This window comes from Manacus vitellinus, unplaced genomic scaffold (assembly GCF_001715985.3).
Source record: "Manacus vitellinus isolate BGI_N305 unplaced genomic scaffold, ASM171598v3 scaffold_0_pilon, whole genome shotgun sequence".
In the NCBI taxonomy this organism is placed as follows: Eukaryota; Metazoa; Chordata; class Aves; order Passeriformes; family Pipridae; genus Manacus; species Manacus vitellinus.
In genome coordinates this window covers 2,607,192-2,634,101 of record NW_021938789.1, presented here as the reverse complement: position 1 = coordinate 2,634,101, position 26,910 = coordinate 2,607,192, and the positions used below count along the sequence as shown (strand labels likewise).

The 26,910-nt window shown below is 36.1% G+C and overlaps 1 protein-coding gene across 1 annotated transcript in view; it reads left to right on the top strand.

Moving 5' to 3' along the window:
* Window positions 1-26,910, top strand: part of POLN (DNA polymerase nu) — a 93,590-nt gene that overhangs the window by 64,857 nt on the left and 1,823 nt on the right. The window contains exons 20-24 of the mRNA XM_008920939.3: window positions 625-756; window positions 3,630-3,740; window positions 7,256-7,334; window positions 17,220-17,287; window positions 25,874-25,935. Of these exons, the coding sequence (XP_008919187.2) occupies window positions 625-756; window positions 3,630-3,740; window positions 7,256-7,334; window positions 17,220-17,287; window positions 25,874-25,935 (452 nt within the window). The remainder of the gene's footprint in view (window positions 1-624; window positions 757-3,629; window positions 3,741-7,255; window positions 7,335-17,219; window positions 17,288-25,873; window positions 25,936-26,910) is intronic.

Sequence of the window (26,910 nt, the reverse complement as noted above, 5' to 3'; positions counted from 1 at the left end):
ACCCTTTTATCTCAAAACTTGGACACAGATTTTTACAGACATTGAGAAGCCTGTTTGAAATCCATGGAACTCAGTCTCCTAATGGCCTTTCTAAATTCAGGCTATTTGATCTGATTACTTCAGCAGTTAAGTTTTTGTGATTTTGACACCAACTCTAAAGCTTCTAGCTAAACTCAACCTCACGCATCTCAATCCCCTTTTAGATCTTCATTAATATTTGTGCTTGTTTAAAATTGATTTCATGTCTTTATCTACTCTTCAAAGTTTTCAGATTTCTACTCTGAATTAATAAAATGATACTTAAAGCTTCACAGAGTTATTCTGTGAACAAAAGATTTCAACCACATTATAGGTATAAATTTTACTAGGAATTTCTTAACTACAAAATTCTGGTATACTTCTTATTAATTATATACTTAGTCCAGTAACTTCAGTAAAACATTCAAGCTGAGAGTTAAACATTTATTTTGTTGAAATGTGACTGTAGTATATCAGATCCATCCTCTTTCACAGAGAGAGCTAAGTAAAGTTAATTCCAGTAATTGTGCATGTAACAGTGCTATTGTATATAGTGGATTTCTGTTCTGCTTTATTGCATAATAAAGATAATTTCTCTACCACCAGGTAAAGAACGTCTTGCTGACTGCTTGGGAATTACTCCTCTTCAAGCCAGTCAATTTATAGAAAGTTTTATGCAAAAATACAAGAAAGTGCATGAATTTACAAAGAAAACCATTGAGCAATGCCGAAATAAAGGTAATCCAAAGTCTGTGACCACATTTAATGTACTGATTAGCACTGTTTGACAGTGGTGAAGACAAACATTCAGCTCAACCCAAATTCTGATAGTTATAATACAATAAAAAAGATGGAAGATCATTTCTTGGTGAATCAGGTTTGGGGTTTTGTTTCTTTTTTTAACCCTAAAAGGAGCTGCTTAAACCTGTCTGCCTTTTCTCAGAAAGATGCTAACAGAGTAAGACATCTGTTCTCAGAGTGAACCCTACTTCATGTCAGGTTACACTGCGTCATTTTGACATATGATGTACTCCAACACAAAGAAGCCCAGGGAGTCTTTTACTTAAGAAATAGGCTACATGGCTGCTGGACTGTGGAAGCTCAGCCAATTACACAGGCAATTTTTTAAAACTTATTTTTTATTTGCATCAGTCAGAATTTATGTGCTTGAAGTTCAGGTGGTAGCTGTGATGACAGATGTGAGCAGAGTGCTTCTTGGAGCCAGCAGCTGCAAACTCTTCTTGCATCAAATTTGTTGTTAGTCTACATATTCATTTATATTTAGTGAATCCTAGGAGTGCAGTAATTTGAGGAGAGAAAACATAGCTACTTGAAATATTGTCTTTTAAAAGCTAATTAGCAGAACTGTCAAAATTGAGTTCTTTTGTTTCTTAATAGGGCACGCAGTACTAAGACATTTTGTAGAAATAAATAGTAAATTTACAATATAATGTTACTCATCATTGTATGTGACGATAGAAACGTAATTGACTTCTAGTCATGAAAATGGGTAGTATTCCTTTTTTGTACTTTGTAGGGCCTAAAAATCTGCTGGTAACATGAGCTGTCATTGTGTCATGCAGTTGCATTCCTTCATTCATTAATGGTAGTCAAGAAAAGTGAAGCTACTGAACAATATATTTTCAGCTAGAATTGAGCCCAACATAATGTACCTAGTAAAATATTACACAGTATTACACGTTTATTATATATTTATGATCTATTTAAAATAGCAGCATTCTTTTCTTAAAAATGAATGCATTTCAATAAACAAACCTCTGTGGTAAAAAATCTGATTTATAAGTTCAGTAGACAAGAGTGTCATGACTAATGTTCTAATGTCAAGGCACACTTTTTTAATTACTTCTTACTCCTCCTTGCACTGCTGTCTATCAACCATTTTTTTAACCATTAATAGTAGAAGAGCAATCTATTTAGTTTGTCCAACCTCTAAAAATCTGCAGCAGATCAGCATTATTTAATATTTTTCTTGTTAATCCACCTCAGATTCTAGCTTTCCAACAAAAACATTCCAACCTAGTGAGGTCATATTAAGGTAATTTTTCTTTATCTGCAGTTCAAAGGTGAGCAGCATCCACCCTACTAATATTATTTAGGTGTTATGAATGTCTGATATTCCATATAGATATGATAAGCTTATAAATAATTATTTTTGATGAAGATATTTGTTATTGCATTTATTACTATGTTGCTGTTGGTTTTTAATGAAATTGTTGACATATTAAAAAGACTACTTTAAGACCTCATTCAGATATGTATTTGCAGATTAATCATTGGCCCCAGACACATCCTCTGCCACTGTTACATGAATGATGGTATTTGTCTGGGGATGCTGATCAGTTATGAGTACTGCAAGGGCGATTCTGTTCTGGAGTCACACCTCATGGGAATAAGGAGATTACAGCAAATCTATTTTTACCTGAGAATATAATATTTCAACAGTTCCTTCTTTAAATACTGTTCTTTGTGGAAAATCTTAGTTAAACTGGAAGGACTGATTTGCCAAAGAACATCCTAACCCCCAGATAATTCAGTTCCTTGCTCCAAAACTGGTACTTTTGGTATCAGCATTTACTAATTCACAGAAAGCAGTATTAATTCAACAGAACCATCTTCTTCCTCTTCACATAAACCTGAGTATGTGTTGTTCATGGTAAGGTTATAACCTTTTCTTTGAAGAGGTCTCCTTACCACTTGTGCTTGCATGGCTTGGTTGCCACAGAGGAAATGAAGCCGTGGCAGACTGAACTTCCATATAATGACAATTCATGGGTAATCAAGGGGATCAGAACTATAACAGAATTTTTTTTTAAAGATTTATTTTTAACATGGATGATCTTTTAATTTTTCTTAAAATAAGAAGTTTAGTTTTGAAGATAAGCTAAGTTTTTGTATGTGTTCTTTTGACAAGAGCATCCTCACGTCTCTTTTCCCTCTCGACTCTTCTCTCCTGCCCTCCCAAGTAGTTTTTTTAGCACAGTACATCATTAGTCCTAATGTAAAACTTTAACTGTGTTTTCATATGTTTCTTTTAAACTAAAACCCCCACCACACTAAAGTTAAGACAGTTTGGCTGTGAAAGAAACACAGAAATGCCACATAAAGAAAATTGAAAAAAAAAACATAATTTGTGGTTTTTTTCCCCAAAACTATTTTATATTTTTGGAATATATTCATTACTGATTTAATTACTTTACAAATTGATTTTTCTTTACTATTCCCAAGTAAACTACTCATTGCATGGAAAGCTCTAATTATGGCTGCTAATAGATAGCTAATTCTGCTAGGTATTTATAGTTTCATCTCCCACAGAGAGAGTTCGGTGGTTTATCAGTAGACATTCCTAATGAAAATACAGCTTTAATGAACAGAAGTTTTCCTTGTATAACATGTACCAATAATCTGAGTGAAATAATTATTACATCCAAAATACAATAAGCATTTAAAGTTTAAATAAGGTCTGTTTTCAGAGTACAAAATATTAAATTGACTCGGACAGCACATAATTACAAATATCTATATTATCTTCAAAAAGAATATTTGAAATTTAATCACTCTGAGAATACTAATTTCTATTTAAATCCTGCCAGGTTATGTGGTTTCCATAATGGGACGCAAAAGACCCCTGGCCAACATCAATGCCCAGGATTACAAACTGCGCACTCAAGCAGAGAGGCAGGCTGTCAATTTTGTTGTTCAAGGTAAAGAACTGCCCCCCCTACCTTCCTGCTTATCTACCTGTCTCTTCATCTCTGCTTGCCTTTAGTGGGCAACAATTCTGGTAATCTCAGAAGAATGAACATTTAGTAGTCTGCTGGAGGAAGTGTGAGGTTTTACTATGAAAGAGAAGTTAAAATGATGTAATCTGACTATCTTGGAAATTGCTAGTAAACAACAACAACAATAATAACAACAACAGTATAAATGTTTTGATACATTGGAGTGTTCTGTGGTGGTTAAATAATACGTACTGTGTAAAGAGAGAATATCTGGAATTCAGTTCTTCTGATGCTCTGTTGTATTTAAACATTTTCCTTTCTAGTTTTCATAGTTTGTTATTCCAGAAGGGTTTCTGTAATTATGCTGCTTACAGATTCTAGCTTTTATTTTGCCAGATAGCTTTAGTTTAAGAAATATAAAACATTACAAGAGTCATGTGTTGTTAGCATTTGTTTTGAAACCCAACTCATTCGTTGTAAGAAACATTCAAACTTAATTCTGTGAAGGGCAAGAAAAAAGATATTTTTTCAGAGAAAAACATTGCCAATTTACCATATAGATTGAAAATGTAGAAATCAGCAGTAAGTGCTTACATGCTAGTTAATCTGATGCATTAATATACTCTGTGTAAATCACTTGGTGTTCAGTTGTGTACAGAGTTTAGCTACCCAAGGGAAAAAAACAACCTGAGCTGCCAGTCGCAGACTGAGATGCTTCCTAACAAGCTATCCCTTGGAAGAATTACATTTTAATTGAGTGATGCTGACAGGGTTTTCCTTAAGTTATATTGGAAGTGTACAATTTACAGGCAAGTGAAAAGTGCTTTCTAGACATGGTGATGGAGTGCTCCTTATAAAGTGATTTGGATTTTCCTTTTGAAAGGATTGTGTGCTGGTTTTTTTTTTCTCTCTCCAAATATTATTCATTTTAATGTTTAATCTTTAAAATGACATAAGTATTTATATCATGTTTGACACTCCTTATAATTTGTAACTGACTTTAAGTACTGTCTCTGCAAGGACACCTACAGATCTAGAATTCTAATATATACCCTTCTGCTTGAGTGATAGTTGTGCTTGAGTGACAGTGCCTTTCTGTAGGAGGCCCCCACTTGTAGAATTTTAAAATATCCTTGTAAGATCTGCAGGAAAGGTTTATGGGCATCCCTGTCCAGCCTTCTCCAGAGCCTCGTGCTCAGTTTAGCTGGCTCCCATCCAGCTGGATGGAGCCTCTCCAGGTGAAGGCTCGATGCTTGAGCCAACACAGCGAGTCCTGCTGAGCTTACAGTGCACCATTAATAAGGAAACACGGCCCTCTGAGCAGCACTTGCTCTGTCCATCTGTCCCAAGAGCTGGAGCTGAGGCAAAGCTATCACAGGACTGTCTACCAAACACTCATTCCTAAGTACCTACAATAATATTGTCATAGTTCATCGTTGGACAAATCTGATGAAAAATAATGTAGTTGTTACTCAAAACATTTGATATTATAAGGTGCGATAAAACAAGGATGAAAAACTCTAAAATATTTGGTATTCCCAAATTTTATAAAAAATTTCATTCTAGACTACAATGATTTTTTAATTTCAGGATTTCAGCCATGAGATAATACTTTAGGAATGTAAAAACTTAATAAATTATACTAAAACCTTTTATCATAGTTAGTGAACTAAACTACATTTAATTTATGTGTTCTATAGCTGTACCTAATAGTCTGATTAATTTAAGTAGTTTGCATTTTGGTTATGGTAGCAGCAACTGGTAGCAGAAGACTTCTTCTGATGCATGACAATATTGAGAGGAATGTAGAGTTTCAGCTTTTACTTCCTGCAACTGGGTTTCTCACACTTCTTTCATTTTTTCTCTTTTTGGATATTTCGCTGTTCAGTAGTTTTCACCAATGTACAGCATATATTCTTCAGTTATAATTCAACTCTACCTATCCACATAGAGCAAACCATTCATTTTATCTTTTATCATTTATTTATAGTTGTGACAAAATCAACCAGAAGGATGTATAATTATTTTCTTTTTAAAAATTTAAAGTAGCTTATCTCTAAAGATCATATCTCAGAAAAAATTATTTTGAGAATTCTTTTATATTTTATTACTTTACATTTTTTCATGAAGAATATATATAGAATGTATGTATTGTGATGGAGTAAATGCTCAATTACATAGTTTTATTCTCGTGATCACTAAGTTACCTGACCTTTGCTGAAACATCCTTTCCTACCTTTTATACCAACGTGTCCCTTTTTGTGATGTATTGAATCAATTTGACACATCATTTGACCAGGAAAACAAGACAAGTATTTGAGGCTAAACTCGCAGTCAGGCATTGCCATCTCTCAGCCATAGGTCTGCACTTGATACCAATGACCAAATGTCAATGACCAAAACAGTCTCAGCATGGGATTCAGAGGAGACAGTTTGTCACAGAAAACTGTGGAGGAAGAAGAGCTGTTAAGTCTGAGTCCTCGTTCTCTTAGACATTCTCCCTTAGCCAGAAGGGCCAACCCCAGGGAAGTGCTCATGGCACCAAACCTGACAGAGTTCAAGAAGTGTCTGGATGGTGCTCTTGGACATATGGTTCAGATTTAGTGTCCTGCAAGGAGCAGGGAGTTGGACTTGATGATCCTTATAGGTCCCTTCTGACTGGGGGTATCCTATGATTCTATGAGTATCTCCCAGCACAGTACCCTTATGATCTGCCTACCTGGCTGTTCCTTATCCCTACTCTGAAAGCTGAACCATTTGGAAGAAAGAATTCAAAATTTGTTGAGTTACAGAGTGCGAGAAGGGCAGCGTCTGTGGTCTTGGACATTTAGGATATCTGATGGGACAAAGAAGATTATGGCTTCCAATCCTTACCTAAAGGATTGTTTCTGTATTTTATCTGATAAATCTTTTATGTCAAATGTATGGTTCAGAACAGAGCCTTTCACCAAGCTGGAGAATCATTCTGCCTCTTGATCACCAGAAATGTGTTGTCTATTATGTACCATGACACTGTTTTATGCACCACTGCTCTTAACACTGTAATGTAATGAATATATGAATATACACATGGAAATATGGAAAAGTACAAAATTAAGGTTCCAAATTGAAATGCAGCACTGAAACAATGTTCTGACCTTTTGTGATAATAAATTTTAATTGATTTATAGATAAATTTTAATTCAAACTTCGATAATTTCAGACTTTTTTTTATAAAAAGGAATTTTTCAACCTATAGCTATGACTGACAAATTCACCTTTAATTTACACATAATTTCATATTGTTATTTTCTAGTTTTAATTAACATGTAATTATTTTGTTTGTTATTTATTAATTTTATAGTCTGTTTTACATATTACATTAATTGGATCTGCTAGTTTTGAAAATTCTTATGATTCAGAATCTTCAGATGTTTTTCATTCCTATGCCATAGTTCCAAGAAGAACGTTTTCCTTTTGCATGCTTTAAATTAAAAGCAGATCACTTTCTTTCATAGGCTCTGCAGCTGATCTTTGTAAAATGGCTATGGTGAAGATTTTTACCTCTGTTGTCGTTTCTCCCACTTTAACAGCCAGGTTAGTAATGAATGACTGCAAAACTGTTTGTTCTTAAAACAAAATTGGTTGAAATGAATATATTTCTGGCATTTTAAGCAACTGTAGAAATGTCATGTATGCCTCTGAATCTTTTAACAAGCAAAGACTTGTGAGATGGTTTTATACATTTAAAGTTACATCTTTGTACTTTAATGGTTGGATCTGTAAATCCATCCCAAGGCAATAAAATGCCCCAGGGCCATTTAAACTCAGTCAGATCCAGTTCAGTGGTAGTTCTGCATCTTTGAAATCAAGCCCACTGATCATATCCTTCCTGTATTTTGAGGGTATTGTACAGTGGGAATTGAACATTCAATGGGCTGGGAAAAAAAACAGGAATCAGGAAACCAGTACTCAAGCAAAATAAATGAACATTTTTTATTCTTGTATAGATGACTTTTCTTTGCTAAAGAAAAGCTTGGTCATCATGATTCTCTTCTGCTGTGACTGCTGAGAGTTGGGCAAGAGATCACAGAACATCCTCAAGAGTTTTACACCACTAGCAGAAATAATGAAGTCTACTTTTCCTGTAAAAAGGATGGAGGGGATGGTGCAGAGAGCCAGGAGCATTATTATTTGCTGAAATAGAAAGATACTTTGAAGTCAAACAGGCACAAAAAAACCCCAAACAAATGGGTTCTCATCTTGTGTAATGCTGTAGTAAACAATCCAGTGGCACATGAATTTGTGCAGTAGAAGTTCAAATAAAAACAGAGATAGCAGATAGTGCAGAACATCAGTGTTTCTGTCATCTAGAAGGGGTAATAACAACTTAGCTGTAGCAATCATCTGTTAAGGACTTCAGTGGGTATTTAGGTTACAAAGGAACAGGGTTTGGCCTTCCAAATATACTTGGCAATTATGTGTTATATCCAGCCTATAAATACTCTGTGTGTGTGTGTGTGTGTGTGTGTGTGTATGTGTATCATTTACGCACAGTGGTGTTGTCTTATTTGATCCATGTTTGAAAACGTAATTTTTAATTATAAATATAAATTCCACTTTTTGAATTCAAAGTTAGAGTTGTTCCTATGCCACAAATAAAACTGTTGAGTGTTCTTGGTAGTACAGATCTGAAATGGGAAATGATTCTTTGGTGGAGATCCTGCCTGCATTCCGACAATGGTACATTTCTGTGTTAAATGTTGGATGATGCACTATCACATATTGCAGTCTACATTTTCAGGCAGATTCTCTGCACTGATGATAATTCTTTTTGATACCCGAGTTGAATGAAGAGACCAGAATCTGATGGCTGTGGCATGGATGAAAATTTCTGTATCAGTAGCAAGCAAAACTTCGAGTTAGATTAGTGATACAGGAGTAGCCAACAGTGTTTAGTAGGGGAGGCAAGTGGAGGTGATGAGAGGGCAAAGAACATACTCCCTTCTGCAGTTCCTACCTGGCACACAGATCTTTAGGTTCAGTAACTGGCTGTTTGTTGTCTGAGAAAGCCAAATGTCATGTCTGATAAAGCTCATGAATGTTTTCTTCTCTCTCAGCAGAAAATTTTGCTTGGGTTTTTATTTCTCAAAACTATTTATTTTAAAGAAGTAGTGTCACCAAATGGCTGAGGAGGTAACAGATATGGGGAAATATTGGAGTTTTACATGTTGAAATTCCTTGTGAAAGCATAGGGGAATGGCTACACCAGACAACAGCAAAGTATCACTGCCTATCCGGCTTATTCTTATCATAAATGTCACATCTGGGAAAGATCAAAACTGCAAGGACATGTCAAAGAGATAGACTAGTTTAAACAAGAATTTTGAACTCCTGCCAGCCATTAACAACTGGATGGCTTTGCTAGAGGAGTGTGTTTTAATAGTCAATAATGGCTCCTTGCTGTAATATTTAGTAGGTACTTATGGCCAGACTTGTCAGAAAAGCACAATCAATGCCTTTATAAATTCTGTGAACACTCACCAGTTTGGACAGTGGCATTTGAAAGCATCAGTGGGGTGTTGCCAAAAGAGTATGGGACTGAAACTTGAAATATTGTGTTTCCACTTGCCTGCCAGGTGACATTCAGTTAGTTATTTTTTCAGTAGTCTGTTTCTTGATTTTCTTATCAGTCAAGTTAGGATAATGATCCTAACATCCTTTATGAAGCCCTTTGAAAAATATTGTTAAAAGGAAGTGTGTACATAATCGGTGCTCTTGTTGTAACAGTGGGAATGCACAGTAGCTCTTCCAAAATGAGAATATAATCAATCTCCTATTATCATCCCATCAGATCATATTCATTCCAAAGATAGCACACTACTATCTTTTCTTCTATCTTCAACCCCTTGTAAGTATCTTTATTTCCCTATTAGAATTTCTAATTTTGGAAACAGAATTTTCACTTTGAACAGCATATCAAAGGGAAATATAATTTTTACAGGCTTTAGAAGTGTTTATGAACATTTACACTGGGAGACAGTATCCCGTTAAGCATAGCTAAGTTTTGGCTAATGCTCAACATTTTGTCTTCCTTAACTTGGAAATAAAGAAAAAATAATTCTGGGTAAGGTCTTACAGTTTTTAGTGTTAGTTTGCAGTCTTCACTCACAGCACTGCATTCATTGTTCTGCACTGTAAGCTGTTCAGCTCTGAGCAAGCTCTGACCCAACAGTGTGAAACTTAATTTTCGTCTGACTAGCAGCTTGTAGATTTTCAGTTATTGTTTGCACATATGATACTGCATTTGGAAGTCAGGGAAAGGTAATCAAGTCACATTTTCATGAGGCTTCATCAGAGAGGCCTTCTTGATGAAACAGGATATTCCACTGTGACTGATCAATTCTGTTTTGTCAACTAGCAGTCTCATTTTTCTCTTTGTGTTCCTTCCTCTTTTAATTCAAATGCCAGCCTAGCAGGTTATGCTTTGACAGTAAAAAGTCAATCAGTTACTTGGAAATAATTTTACAGAAACCAGGAAAAGTAGCATTAAATGCAACACATATGATATGGATCTGATATTAGTATGAGTTGGCTACTGGTATCTGCATTTTGTGTGGCACTGACAAGTAATCACAATTTCTTCAGACTTCTTCCATATTACCTAGATCTTTCTTAAGATGCTGTTCTGCTGCTGCTGGCCAAGTTGCTTGCTGAAAATGTGCTGCTGGCATAAATTATTCAAGTGCCAGCTTTTACCTGTCTGATGCAATCCACAGAACCTCCACATGATGTTTCCTGCAGGCAGATGATAGCAAAGAAACTTCTGAAGTGAGATCAAGGCATGCAGGAGCAGCTGAAAGAAAGATTTATGGAACTGATGAGAGGGTAAAGGTACTCAATGAACTCAGATGGACAGTTGTAGTTCTTTTCAGTGTTTAAAACATCACTGCAGTGGCAGACACATGGAAGCTTGGTGAGAAAGAAGGATGCTGGCAAATTGTGGAAGAATTGCTGCCTATAGCAATGATTGTACATATTATCATTTTGCAAGCTGAAGCTGCACTGATGGTTACCCAAAGTCTACCTGATGCTACATGAACTTCTGAGGAAGTCATTAAAGATGATAATATCCCAACAACATGCAAATGAATTTTAACAAGTCTACAGAACTATTGAATAATTTGGTGTGAATCCAGAAATTCTACTTTCTCACCAATTTATTGTTCCTTCAGCACTGGACCTGTGCCACGAACACACAGCTTCACTTCTTAGCATGTCCGGAGCCTAGTTAAAGAGAGAGGTTCAGCCACAGGCCAGATCTAAATGAGGGATCTGAAAAGGAAAAACCACCAGCAAATAAAAGGAAAAGGTATATTTTCTTGGTCCCAGCTGCTTTTCAATAGCAGTGGATGCTGGAGGTTTTGTATGTCTTCCTCAATGAACAAACTCCTTAATCAACCTAATGATTTTCTGAGCTGGTGAGCTGTAAATGCAACTCACTTCTGCAGATAGGTAAATTAGTTAGAAACAGCCCCTATCATCCCAGGAACAAGCATTTTGTTATGTGACCTGGATTTTTTTCAGATACAAGTCATGTGATAAATTACACATGATTCATTTGTTGGAAGTGGCTTCAGTTTTAGTATGACACAAGAATCCAGAGGCATTTTTATAAGGTGTATAGGGATTCAATCATTATTACTTTATGAACTTCTTATCATTTCTCAGATTCATACAAGAAGGCATACTAATAAACCCAACTTCATGATTACATCATAATTTCAACCAAATACATTCAGTAAAATGCTTAGAGCTGCTGCTATGTGTGTTGATTTTCTTTAACTCTGAGCATAAATCTTACTTCCCTTTATCTGTTTCTTCAGGAATTAAATAATTGTTTTTACTCATGTTTCTTCTCTACCAGTTAACCAGGATTTTCAAGTAAATGCTTATTGCTCTGGTACTCTGCCCACAGTTCCCACCCAGGATATGGATTAACTCTAGCAAGATGGTCAACTTTTACCTATAGCCTAATACTGGAGAAATAGAATCACAAGGAAAAGATAAAAGTTTTGGATTCTGCTTGAGAGGAGAGTAAGATTGTTGTTTCACACACAAATGCTTTTGTTTCAGTAGCAGAAGTTCCCAGATTGTATTGCTATGTCAGAAATGACTGGGAACTCTCCATAGCTGCTGTCCCAGACCAGTATGTAGCTCTTTGCCTCCCAAAGTGACCAAGTAACATTGAATTTCTAGGCAGGCTGTAACTTAGGAAAACCATCACTTTCCTTGAGCATTCAAGCAGTATTTTACATGCATCCACAAGATGGTGAACTGTTACCTGAACACTTCATGCACAGTAAGCCAGAGCAAGTCAGTTATTCTTTATAGAAAGAACGAAATATATTTAATATGCTTAAATATCACAGCCAAAAAGGACATTCACGATGTAGCAGGTTTTTCAGGGTTCCTTTATGTGAGTTGTTGGATGCAAATAAATGTATTTCATTTATAAAACCCTTTTGTAGGTCACCTTTTAGATTGGTATGTTTTCAAACACTTTGGATACATGCAAAAATTCTATTATCTTTAATTAACCATCTGTTCAGTTTCCTTCTCTTCATGATGTAGCTACTGAGAAAACCAATTTCATAAATCAGCTGGATTTTTATGGTTAAAATGTTAAAATATCTTGGTCTTTATCATGGAAACACTGGAAGAGGTAGCTTAAAGTTAATGCAAGTGACATTTATGCAGGCATGATGTATCTTGAGCTATAACTTTTATAGTACCACATTAGAAATCCTGATAGATGCAGCTTCAAAAAAAAAAAAAAAACAAAAGGGAAACTCTACAAAATATTATAAAATTATCATAACCTTGTTCCTTAGTTACGTGACAACTTAATAGGCATTTTGTCCACTGGAATCTGTGGGGAAACTGTGGCAGAGCTAAATAACAGGTAGTATTAGTAGTATCAGAAAAAAAATGAATAGTGTTTTAGTGCAGGGAACATGGATATTTCTAAGAAGGATCAGATCCAACATCCATCTGGCCCATTATTGCTGAGTGTGGCCAGTAGCAGATGCTTCAGGAGGGAGGTGTAAGATCTGTAGTAGGGTAGCCTGTCTGTCTGCACATTTTCATCTTCCTCTACTTGTGGGGATGAGTCTAAGTTCTGAAACATAAGATTTAAAAGTCTTCCCACAAATTCATTGTATGTTGTCATTTCTAAATGTTCTTGAAATCCATGCAAGTGTTTGTTACATGAGCAACCATTCTGACTTTTTCTGACAATGTCTTTCATTATATGCCTTTAAAACCAATATTTTAGTTTATTAAATATTTATTTATTGAGTGTGAATGTCTCAGATTTTCAAGTCATTAAATTCTTCTTTTCAGTTACAAAACATAAAACTTATTTTCATTGGTTTTTTGTTGTTTGGTTTTGGGGTTTTTTTCATATATCCCTATTTGTCTGATTTCAAAATACTTTACTGTTTTTATCTTTTTTTTTTTTCCGAGCCACTTAAAAGCTTTTATGCTTTTTGGGGATTTTTTTAAACTTATTTTTATATACAAAACTTCTAACCATGTACTCCTGTGTCTGCAGCTTTGAAGTCTCCCATTAGGCATTTAGAGGTTTCAGATTCAAAATGAAAAATGTGATATTACTAGTTGGATTATTATTTATTGATCATTGATTTGATTATGTCAGAAAAAGGGATTGCATAGGATTACAGGGGATTACAAGGATATTAATAATTGGGATATGAAATCTAATACTGTTTCAGAAAATGTTCACAATTTCAATGATCAGGGACATGGTGTTTTTTTAAATGACAAAAACCTTGTCTTAGTAGAAAATGGCTGATTTTACCCCCACAGAGTCAATGCATAGAGTTGGACTTTTCCAGATGTCAGTTCAGAACATCTAAGTCAGAACCAACCTTAATCCCTTGTCTATAGAAGGAGCATGAATTTAATTAGTTTGAGGAACTCTTGGCACATTGTAATGTCCCGAAACACTACATGTGGCTGTTAAAAACCAGCCTCTGATAAAGGCTACCATGGCAATCTTGCCTAATTTTCAGGCAATCCAGAAAATAGTTAATAAAATATTAGTTTGTAAATCAAAGGCATTCTTATCATCTGTAGAACAACAACAAAGAAAATACTAGTCTCTGCCTGGTTTGCAGTTTGTAATCCAGCTGGCCATACCTCTTAGCAACAGTTAATGAGAGGAGCTTGCTATTTCAATATTCCTTCAAAGTGAAGAGGATTCAATTAAGCTGTTAAGGAAAAGTATAGGGTTTTTTTTAAACTTCTTTCACTCAAGGTGTGCAATGGTTGGGTGGGTGCATGCACTGGAATGGTGAAAGCTGTGAATTTTGAATGTATAAATTGCTTTGATTTTTTTCTTTCATGTGTATTGCTGTCAAATTGAATGCTTCCTTCTGTGGAACAGCACATTGCATGCAAGTGTTATTACTTTAACAAGCCTGAAAAAATACAGGTGGCCTTGTACTGTAAGATTGTAAGAGGAGAACCTGTTAATTTGATGTGAAATGAATAAGAAAAAGAGATAAGAGATCATCAAGAAAATATCTAACTTGATTGATGAACGCTAAGGAGGAAATAGTGTATACTATTTCGCTTCTTTGCATCAATCTAGGAAATCACATTTAGCGTTAATTAAATCTTATGTAATACCTTTCATTTGACAATAGAAGTGTATTAGAAATATTTATTTCTTAGATCTCACAAATATTATCCCCATTTTCTAACTGAATTTGCATTGCTTAGGAAAGCAGCAGAGCTAGACAGGGAACCATCAAATGTGAATTTCTAGTTCTGTGTTTAGCAGACAAAACACTGTCCTGAACTTCAATTTAATCACTAGATGTTTAAGATGGGGTAGATGTAACTCTGCATCTCTGAGCAGTTCCTGAGTTAACTGGCAATGTCACCAAGCTGTGGGCTGTGCTATTCAGGATGATAAGGGTGAGAAACAGGATCCTCCAACCCAGATGGAGAACCAAGCTAAAAGACCTGTGCTCTTTTCAGTACGTGAACTGGAGTATGTAGAGTTGTGTCAAGTTTATTTTGCTGTCCATACAGAAATTGTGAGTTAATTCACATTGCTTCCACAGGTTTTTGGGCACGCATGAAGGTAACACTTAATTTTGGTCCAACCTTGCTCCTCCTGAATGCGGTTTTTCCTTTAGAGATGAGGTGATCAGTAGAAACTTTGCTGAGTTGTTTTGAAAATCCTTTTCCTCCATTCCTAAGTTCTGATAAATTTATGATGAAATTTTTATGTATATTGTAAATTCTTCTAAGAAAGGACTTTTCCTTACTAAGTATTCAGAATATATGGTGCTCTTATCCTGACTGAAGGCATGAGACACTACTCTGGTACATACAATAACCAGTCTATCATGTTCTTATTGCACTGGTTTAATCAATGCAATTATTTTCACTTATTCCATTGATTCACAGTTTATTCATCTTTAATATTCACTGTTCTGATTTATATCTTTTACATGTCATTTCAGTGATTATGAGGACACTCTTGCTTTAATTAATTTACTTGCATTAGAAATTATAACTTTTCATGTAACTGTATTCTCTTGCTACAGATGATCCTGGTCTTTTCATCTATTTCTTTTTTGTATCCTGTGTCCCAATTTCCTATTAGAAATATGTTAATCTGTTTCCCTCTGCTTCTGACTGTGTTGTAAGTGACTAATAATTTAAGAGCTATTATTAGAGCTCACCACACTGTTAGTCAATGTCACATTGTAATTTAAGGCAGCGTGAAACTATCTTAAGAAACTGTGAAAAGTTATTACTAGTAACCATATTGATGTTTCAGCCATTTGTAAAGAAGTATTTACTTGAATAACTGCTAGGTATTAAGAAAAGTCTACAATGGACATTTAATTTAAATCATGGGATCACAGAATGGTTTGGTTTGGATTGGAAAGGACCACTTAGTTCCATACCCCCTGCCATGGACAGGGCCACCTTCCACACGACCAAGTTGCTCAGAGCCCCATCCAACCTGGCCTTGAACACTTCCAGGGATGAGGCATCCATAACTTCTCTGGGCAACTGTTCTCCAGTGCCTCGCCATGCTCATAAAGAAGAATTTCTTCTTTATATCCAATCTATAACCCTACCCTCTGTCATTTTGAAGCTGTTACCCTTGTCCTGTCTCTCCAGGCCCTTGGCAAAATCCCTCTGCATCTCTCTTGTAGCCCCTTTAGGTACTGGAAAGTTCTGTAAGGTCTCCTTGGAGCCTTTTCTCCTCCAGGCTGAACAACCCCAACTGTCTCAGCCTGTCCCCATGGGAAGGTGCTCCAGCCTTCTGAGCACCTTCATAGCCTCCTCTGGAGCTGCTCTAACAGGTGCAGGTCTTTCTTATGTTATATACTAATTGCAAAGAAATTTGGAAATGGATGTTTCAGTTTTATGACTTACACTCCCAGCTACAGTACTTAAAGAAGTAATAAAATAGATCTAATAGAAATAAAGCCTAATCAGGTATACTGTATTTTTACTACTACTACACTCAGGGATTATATGTGCTATATTGCATCTATTCTGCTGTGGACTTAATTCAATCAAATACATTTATCATTGCCATTGTGAAAGTTCATTTGCGTTCAAACCAACAATTTAGGGTGCTACTCCTGTAAGCACTCTACAAATAAGTCACAGTGCATATGCAAGAGACCTATCAATATGGCAGACAAAGAGAAAAACAAAGCAGCAGTTACATTTCCTTACAAAACAGCTCCACCTGAAGAGCTCAGGCACTTGTAGCTGCTGAGCTTTCATGGGGTTTCTGCTTTCAACTGTACACTCTGTCCTTAGGAAGGTGACTGTCCTGATGGCACAGGCACTGGATCAGGTTGTGTGTATGTGCCTGCAGTTTCATTCTTCAACCCCCTTGTTTGTCAGCATGAGGAAACCCACTTTGCACATAAGTGAAAACATTATTTCCTGGAAAGGACTCAAGTCACTGAACAGCTAGGAGTTAATATTGGTATATCAGTGAGCCAAATACTTTTAATTTTGACCACATTTTCATTAGTAAAATCACCCATTTGCAACTACATTTATTCCAGCTCAACTTGAAAAAACCAAGGTATGTTAACAAACCATAACCTGTCTCCATAATTTCTTGCATTTTTCTGCAAATTACATTGGTTTTAAGTAATACCTTGTCACGTCATCAAATCCCTGTATGACTTTTATAAGTTAGCAAGCACAGTCTGGGTTTACAACCATGGCCTTTATGTTTGCAGAATATGTGGACTGGCAATTCTTTTAAATCCATTCACAATATTTTAATTTTCTTTGGGTGTTTATTTTCACTTTAACTTATCACTGTGTGTGTGACAAGTAGTTGATGATAAGAATGGAAAGAATTTTTTGCATATGTTATCTAAAGTCTCTGAAATTTTTCAGGTTAATTGCCCAGATCCATGATGAATTGTTGTTTGAAGTAGAAGATTCTCAAATCCAGGAATTTTCAGGTAAATACAATCTATCTTACTCTTTCCTTCCCACCTCATTTTTACTCCCTATATCCTGTGATTTCTCAGAGAATAAAGAGCTAATGTAGCAAGAAGCAGCACATGGATTCTCACAATTAGGAAAATATATACCAAGCAAATTTTTCCGAATGTTTTCCACCCCTGGCTCTTATGTAGATAAAACGTGATATACTTATCATCTGGAATTCATCACCATGCTTATTTGTATTTAGTTTTCTTATCAACATTCCATCATCCGGTGTGTGAATCCTGTAAAACTAAATAATAATATTTTCTCCAAGGTTTTAAAGGGTTTTAGAAGGAAATAGACCAGCTTAAAAAAGTATGGTTTGGAAAGTAACTTCCTAAATACTTTAGATTGGACCCTGTTACATAAAGAAATATGAAATTCTTAATGTAACCATGTAATGTACTGTAATTTCCAAGTTAGTTTACTGCTTTTTTTTAATATTAAGAAATCATTATGATGGCACTCTCAAGGTTAAGGTTAGGAAAAGTTCCAGCCTACATTTTTATCCTCTTGTCTGGCTTACTTCCAGACATTATTTCCTAAGCCAGAGTTTATCTCAGCATCTGGTACAAATTTAGTTCACAAGAGAGGCCACATAGGAGGCTGTTTGGTCTCTTCTCCAATAAGTAGTGGATTTATTCCTGTAGGCACCAAATGTTTATTCACAAACTTTGGTCTTGTTTGAAGCTCAACAACATGTTTGGCTGAAACAATTAGCATAATGTCACAAATGTTTTAAATGAACCATACAAGAAATATCTTTCATTATAACCTAAGCATCTAATAAAAAATTAATTTTCACCTTCCTGTGCTGTGTTCATTTGAACAGTGCAATTTGCTATATTAGTCTCATTTCATCATTGATCCCTCTTGTATTAGTATTAGTTCAAAATGAGAACATTAAACCTCCACCTAATCTAAACAAACTACCTGGGAAATATTTCAATTCAATATATTAGAGGCATTGTAATGAATTAGGTTAATATATTAACATTTGACCTCTATTTAGAGGAGTTCAAATCTGATTTAAATTAAAAAAACACCATACAATTTATTTGAGTTTGCAGTATCTACTCAGAAAAGGCAATGTCTAAAAGGGACATACTTTCAGAATTAGAAAGTGTAGCATATTGTAAGAAATCTGTAAGAGATCATAGAACAATTTTTATTATCTTATTTTGCATCAATTTGCATTAAGTATAGAGCTAATATTATACCCAAAAGATGAAAATTATTCATGGTTGCTTATACATCTAGAAAATCAGAGATTCTTCCCTCATTGGGTCGAATTCTGACCTGTATTGCTAGTATGAATCTGTAGCAAATTCAGGAAAAATCAATACTTTTCAAGTATAACAGAAAAAGCTTTATTGTATGGACACCAGTAATACATTATCCCACTACAGAAACGTGATGACTGGGGGGCTTTTTTCTGAAAACACCAAGTCTGGTTCAAACACTCAAGACTGGAGTGCACACCACACAGCAACCAGTTCATGTTTCTCCAGGTGCAGCTGCAGCGTGCAGAACAAACACATCTGTAAATTCCTTGTCGTGCTTCAGAGTTATCACCCTGTAATTGAAGTTGCTAAGATGACCTTTAGAAAATGGACCCGGGCAGTTCTAGAGGTGTGAGATACCTTGGAAATTGTCATTGCACTTAACGTAGGCTGCCAAGCTTGAGTGTTCAACGTGGGAGTTTGTTTCATTCTGCTGATTGAAGATTGATTTTTTGATTTGTCTCTACTTTGCCCTAAGAGGCAAAGAAAAAAAGAAAATTCTGCATTACAGGAACTTTCAGATATACTCACTTATGTCAGAACAGAAGAATGTCTTATTCTTAACACAAAAGGCCAACGTAAGACATTAATTTCCTTCTTCATCTCGTGATTTGTTCATTTCCTTCCTCTTTATTCGTCACTGGGGTCTGAGCTCCCCAGTACAAGGCAGGGACAGACTGGAGAAAGTACAACGAAGGGTCACAAAGATGATGAAGGGTCTGGAGCATTTCTCCAATGAAGACAGGCTGGGAGAGCTGGGGCAGTTCAGCCTGGAAAAGAGAAGGCTCATGGGATCTTATTAAAGTATATCCATATCTGAAGGGAGGGGCATAGAGGAGGGAACCAGGCTCTTTCCAGTGGTGCCCAGTGACAGGACCAGAGCCAGTGGCCACAAACTGAAACACAGAAGGGCCCCTTTGAAGATGAGGAAACGGTGTTTTACTGTGAGGTTGACTGAGCACAGGCAAAGGTTGCCCTGAGAGGCTGTGGACTCTCCATCCTTGGATGTGTTCAGAGACCTTCTGGACACACTCCTGGGCAACCAACCCTACGTAGCCCCTATGAAAGATGGACTGGACCAGGTAACCTCCAAAGGTTCCTTCCAACCTCCCTGACTGTGTTTTGTGAATAGTGCTAGTACTGGTAAAAAAACTAATCCCAGTTGTCTTAAAAGGGTCCAAAGCTGGCTCTTCTCCAATGTCATTAATGAGGATTTTGCTTGATCTGAATAGGCAGAGAAAGAGTGCATCCGCACTAGCATCCAACTTCCAGTCAGAAGTACATGCTGAAGCAGATCTGCCTGTTGTCCCAGTCTGTGGTGTGAACCGTTTTGGTTCACATCACAGAGCAGAGAGCAGTTGACCTAGATTCCTTTCAGATGAAACTAAATAGGAACACTCTTTTCTCCTAATCTTTTCCATTATTTCAGGAGCTGCTAACTGAGGTAACAGATTAGGTATAAGAATTTAAACCAAAAAAGTGTCACTAGGATGCCTGCTCCTAATTCACTTTAGTGCTTTGAAAGTCAAAATATGGTTTTCATCTCTTTACCCAAAGTTCTTTCACCCTTACTCTTCTTACTTTTATTTGCCAGTATTCTTTAGCTGTCAGCTTTGTCTTTACATATCTAATGAGCTTTTGTCCATTCAGAAACTTTAAATTACAGAATCTGCTGACTTGCAGTTTCCAGCCAGGAGTTTAATGATCCAGAGAGAAATCTCAGTTGTACAGTCACAAAGCTCAGTAAAGGGAAAGACGTGGACTTAAAGCTAAAGGGCAGTGTTTGAGGGCTTTAATGGACTACAGTTCAGTGCTGTGTTATTCTCCTGCATTTAGTGTGATCCAAGAAGCACTGGCCTACTATTCAGTGTGTTTGCATTCTGATTCCAGTCATGCTTCTGATCTACTTTTCCAAGAAAGCAACTACAAATATATGTCTCTGTTTTCTTATTTGCAGAATGGATATGAAATCTTTAAATATTTTTAAGATTTATAAATGGAGAACATATAGGTAAATAGTATTATTTCATTAGATCATAGTGCAGAACATAAGCCTTCTCAGCAGCATTTCCCTCATAGAAGTGTCTCCTTTGTATTGTTATACAAAATTAAAATGTCTATTTGCTTCTAAGACTCTCGTGAATGGGAGCTGAGAACTGCCACAAGGAATTGTAATACTGGTGCTTTCTTTAGTTGTGGTTAGGACTTCATAGGCCCCAGTAAGAATTGTCAGTACTTTTCAGTATACAGAAATCCAGTTTATAGTGCATCTAATAACGCACAGATGATTTTGAATCTTTTAAATCTGATAAACAAGAGGTATGCAATAAGGTGTTCTTTTTCTCTAATATCTGCTTCTGCACAAAGCACTGCATGTAACAAGTTAGGTGTTATCTATATTTTGCAAGAATACCTTTTTCCAACAGAATGTCACCCACAGTTTTATAGTATGCATATGGTTCACTCTGAATGGACAAGGCAAAACATCATTTATTTATAACTGTGTCCAAGCTTTGACACAGTTCAAAATACAATGAAGCACCTACTACTGTGAATTGTGTAATTTTCAGCAAAGATATGGCATATTATTTCCCTCAGTTCTCTGGTTAGGGCAAGAACATGACAGCAAAAGAGCTTTTTACAATCCTAATTTCCTATTAGAGGGTGCTTGGGATGTTCAAATCAAAACATTTGGCAGAAACTCTTTTGGTTTGGGCAGAAGACTCTCAGCTTTACCGTCAATAATCTGCCTGGTTTCTAGCCAGCTTGCCTGTCTGGCTTCCTCACATCCTGAGTTCTCCAGCAGCCCAGGAAGCAGAAAGGCAGATGATATTTTGGGAATGCCAAAAACTGGGCTCTTGGATCTGAGAAGCCTCAGCATCTCTAATTCTGAAGTCTGTGTAATCAGGTAGACAGACTGTCCCCAGATCAGACAGTGAGTCTGTCTAGGGACTCTGGAAGAGTATTCAGGAACTGCAGAACCCAGTTTTTCATTTTGTGGGGACTCTTTCTGGCACTGCCACTCCATGCTGTGCTTGAAATGCCTCTTTGCCCTTGGATTATTCTGAATACATTACTGGTCAAAGGGGGAAATACACTTTGGGGTGAAGAAATGCAGAACAATTTTTTTTTTAAAGTAAAGAGATACCTCTAGTTACAGCTGTAAAATCTGTCTTCTGATGTGTGTTCTATAAATACCTGGTGGATTTGAAAGGTGAACTTTGCCAGTGGTGATTACCGTGGATTCTTCCATGTCTTTCTGCCTGCTTAATTGCATCCATTAGTGATAATTAAATGAAAGACACTTGATACTTTGAAGTAACATCTTTTTGTAGAAATATATGTATTTCAGTACTTTGTGTTCAATATCACAGTGCATTAGAGTAATTTTTAAAGATGGTTTTTTTAGAACTCATACATTATTGATAGAATGAAAGGTTTTCTGCATCTGTTCTTATATTTTGTACATGTAAAACATAGAGTTTTAAACAATTCTTCTAATATTTTACCAGGTATAAAATATTTCAGCTGAAATACTTACTCTAAGAACACCAGAAGGACCAGTTTAAGGAAAAAAAAAAAAGATAAACTAAGCCTATTTATTTTGCTGTTCTATAAATTCAGAATCTTACTACCTAAAGAACAGTATCTTAGGTTTTTTTAATCATCTGCCAGTACAAATTTTTGGCTTGTACACAAATTCCATGAAATTTCATTTTATTTTGCTACAATTTCCCACTTAATGTGCACTGAGGCAGCTGCATAAAAATGTGCATATGTTCAAAAGGGGACTCAAGTAACAGAAGAACAAAAGAATGAACTGGTCATCACAAGTTAGTGACATTTTCTGTCCTCTGAGCTGCCTTTTTCTGACTTGAAAAACACTGGTGCATAAACTAAAGATGCCTCCAGATAGCTTTCAATGTGCAAAAATCCCTGTTCCATAGATCATATGTCTGGCCAGCTTTGACATGTTTCTGGAATCATAATTTCATAGGTGAGTGCGCTTGAAAAATGTCTCCAGTTCGGTAGGGACAAATAAGCTTTTGTTCCACAGCAGGCATGCGTGTCTTTCCTTTGTTCCTATTCACAGCACTTTCAATAACCATGTTTATCCTGGCCAGTATCAAGAAAATCTAATATACATTAAGACATACATTAAAATTTCAGTTCCCTTATAATCTTTTAACTTTGCTGTCACTGGTTTTTTTTATACATAATATTTTAGTGTGCATACTTAGCACTTACAAAGCATTTCAGAATGAGTATAATCAACAACTTTCCTAATTGCTGACTCCAGGTTTTGAGAGATAAATTACAAGGATTGGGAGAGCAGCATTTTACAGATGCCATTGCAGTATATGGCTGACTGTAAAGGAACATTTTAAAATTAATAATTTATGTGCCCCAGATATACTAGATTCTCTACTGAACAGAAATAATTATTATTCCCAAAGCCTCTAATCTAAATCTTAGAAAAGAAACAAAAAATTAAAAGTGGTAGAGACATCTATTTAAACGCTGCAGTTCATTTTTTAGTGACCACACTCTAAAATGTATATGAGATAAAGAAGACAGAGTTGTGTATGTCTGGTTGTTTATTTTGAGCTTTGAGAAAGAGGAGAGTTTCAAGGAGATTTGAGAAAGTAGCATGAGATTAAGATATTATGTACATAGGACTAAAGGGGACCTATCCTGCGATTACATACCCCCATGCCATATGGTCTCCTTTATAAATTTTCATCTCCATATGAAAAATTACTCCCACTAGGGACTATTCCAGAATTTCATCTCTCTAAAATCTAGAACTTTAAATTTCCAGTCTAAATGTATTCAGCCACTGTACCTATTTATTTTTGTGCAAAGACTGTAATTTAGTTTAAATGCTTCCTTCTTCCCTGTTTACTGTTGTAGCAGACGACTGAACATGAATGGCAATCCAGCTGCCTTTTCTTGATATTTCTTTTATTATATACTTATTATTTCATTCAAAATCTGTGGTAAAGTAGATGTAGGTACATCTTTTGTATATTTGCAAAGGTGTGATTTCAGAAGGCTGAAATGCAGGCACAACAACTCAGATTGCTTGAAATGAATGGCTTTACTATGCCACCCACTAAACTCTGGGTTGAGAAGAAGTCAGTGTGACATGAGAAAGAGAACAGGGAGCCAAACTGACACAGAAAAAAGGAATGAAGAAAATGGAGCAAACCCGTGGAGAGGTTTTTAATGGTTGTCAAAGTGAATGAGGAACCATTGGGTTTGTTCACTGATGTGGCCATTTTAATCTGTGCTTTTTAAAATTAAGAGCAGTTAAGAATGCAGCAGAATTCTGACTGTGCCAGATGCCTTAGAGCGAAAAGTCTGTCAACCAACAGAGAAAGCTGTTGCAATCATTGCTGCCATCATGAATCCCCTTTTGGGGATAACAGTTAAATGGGAGAGAAGTAGTCAGCTTCAGAGGTCTAGAGAACTAGGGGGAAACTGGTCTAACTCAGTGCATATGCAGGCTATGAGAGGATAACACCTGGGTTCTGCACTTCTCATGCAGCCTGTTAGGGAGCTTACTGATGGAAAAAATGTTTATCCAGGACTTAATGGCCACCCACTTAGCCTTCTGAAGGCATCCCACCTGGCTGGGGTGCCCCAGCATCTGTTGTGTTGCTGACCTCCTGGAGCTGACAGCTTGTTGAAATTCAGAGTGGACTTCTCAGTCCAACACTCTTCTATTAATAGCCATGTTGACTTGGACTGGATTTCAAATGGGTAATTATTTAGGCCAGCACTTCTCCCTTCACAATCTGCGGTTGCAATGTTTGTTTCTGCACTCCAGAAATGATGCTGTGTCCTACACTGGACCATGAACTACCTCAAATCTAACATGAAGCAAATATATAGGTGTAACTGTACACAGATGTGTCAACAAATGTCTTGGTTTCCTCAGCTCTGGCATTTGAGCTGCTGATCCTTTGAGTTACTGCATAATTTGGACTTGATGGAAAAGCTCATGACAGCTCATTAGCACGCAAGTCTGAGTGAGCCAACACGGCCTGAGCCCTGCACTTCTGTTCAGGCAGAAGCTGGTTATCCTCATCATTATTAGCAAGCCATCCTCAGTGTCACCCATGTGACACCAAACATTACATGCTGCTCTTCATTGCTGGCATCATTAGGAGAGGTTTTGGCAGCAGCCAGAGCAACAACCATACACAGCTTCTTAGAGTTCTTGTTGCTCCTTTGCCTCTAACCTCAGCTGCCAAAGAGCCATGATGTGCATCAGGGGATAACTTCAAAGGAAGCTTCTCAGTAATCACGTGGGTTTCGCTCCAGCACCTCGTATCCCATTCCCTGCTGTCCCTCACTTCTGTGAGGCACATGACCACATCCACTATTTAGTCATCCATCCTGTCAGAGCAGTGGAGGTTGCTCCATATCTTGTGTTCTGGGGCCGCCTGGTATTCCTATTTCACTTTCACTAGCCAAAAATTACTTTTTTTAAAAAAAACTGTTTATCCACTCAATCTCTCTTTGATTTTTATTAGAACAATATGTGTCGCAGCAGCAATCTTTGTCAAGCAAAACACTAATTAGCAGGACCAGTGATGACAAATCTGATCCCAAGTGATTGATTTGGAATAATTACAGATGCATTTGCACAGTAATAGTGAGCATAGTGTTATGGCATGATGAGTTGTTAAGTTACATGAATTATACTGAAGTTTAATTGTTTAGATGCTTGAGAGCTCCACTATCCCACAGGGAAGATTTTTTTAAACTTTGGCTCTGATCTTTTTACTTTGAAGAAAAAGATATTTTAAAAAGTTCAGACTTCTAGTGGTTTTTTTCCCTAGCTTTTTCTTTTCTTTTTAGTTGAGTTTTATGGCCACACAAAAAAATTAAAACGTATAAAATGTAACCAAACATATAGTTATGAGTACTGAACTTAAAAGCTGAGAAATTCAGCACTCATACATGCTGTATGTACTCTGTATGAAATATATTAATGCTGTACTTATTTATATATGGGATATAGAAGTTAAATAATTCTGCAAATTTTACTGTAAAATTCAGTTTAAAATAAGAAATTGAAGCTTCCATAAGAGATAAAATATAACTTAAAAATAATCTGACAAATTTGTAAATGGTAATTTTTTTTTTACACAGAAATGCAAGTACTATATAGGAAAATATAAAGCATGTGATTTTTTTATATATATGTACATAACAATGCTAACATGGAAAATAAAGCTGTAGGTTTTCAAATTAACCTTACAGCACTGGTAAAAAGAACAATGGAGTCCCTGCAGCAAACAACAGCCTTGGAAGTGCCACTAAAGGTAGGGATAATTTTGAATTTCCATTACTGTCTCAGGCATGCTTAGCCTTGTATATTATCGTCATCATATCAAGAATCTAGCAAAAACTATTTTGCCTTCCACTTCATTTGTTTCATTTTCATATTTGTGGGTAATTGCTTTTTAAAATTACTATAACAATTCTAAGGGAAAATAACTGAAAGAAAGTCAGCCTTCCTTTTGGAAAGTGAGATTGTCTTAGCAATGCAGTATGGTAATTTCAAAATCTATTTCATTCATTACCGTGAAATTTTGTTGGGTGTGGTACAGTGAAAAATATGTCCCTTTAATAGGCTTTCTAGATGTGCCAGGCATTTGTTACTGTTGAAAAAATATTGCAAAAGATCTTTCTTCAGTAATTTTCACTTAGAAAAGGGGTCTATTTAACATTTCCATGTGGGTGCCTAACAGACAAAGCAGACGAAATCCTTGGTCACTGGTCAAAGTAGAGGGGATCATCTATCAGACCAACATCTGTAAAAACTGAGTAAATAGCTGAGTAAATAGCTATTTTATCTCTCTATGTATTGAACCTAATTGTAATTATTTTATAAAATAATTATATTTCTCTCTCTACTGGTACCCTTCACCCTTGCCTACTGCTCAGCTTTTGTTGCTTGATAGAAAACACTCCCAAGCTTTACAAACTGCATTTCTATAGGTTGATTACATTGTACACCTGTGTTTGCCTAGCTTCTTTTGTTACAAATTCCTCAAAAGAAAAAGAGAAGCAAGAGTGTTTTTCAAGGTATACTACACATAAATATTTTAATTACCTTTAATTTCAAGCTATACTACATTTAAATATTTTTAATTGTAATTAAAAGCATGTATTTACACTCACACTGCTATAAAGTTCATAAAAATAAATATGGTAATATTGGTGACATATAAATCTAATAGCAACAGTATAGTTCTTCCTTAGAAGACTTTTTGGTAGCTTTTTGACAGGCAACA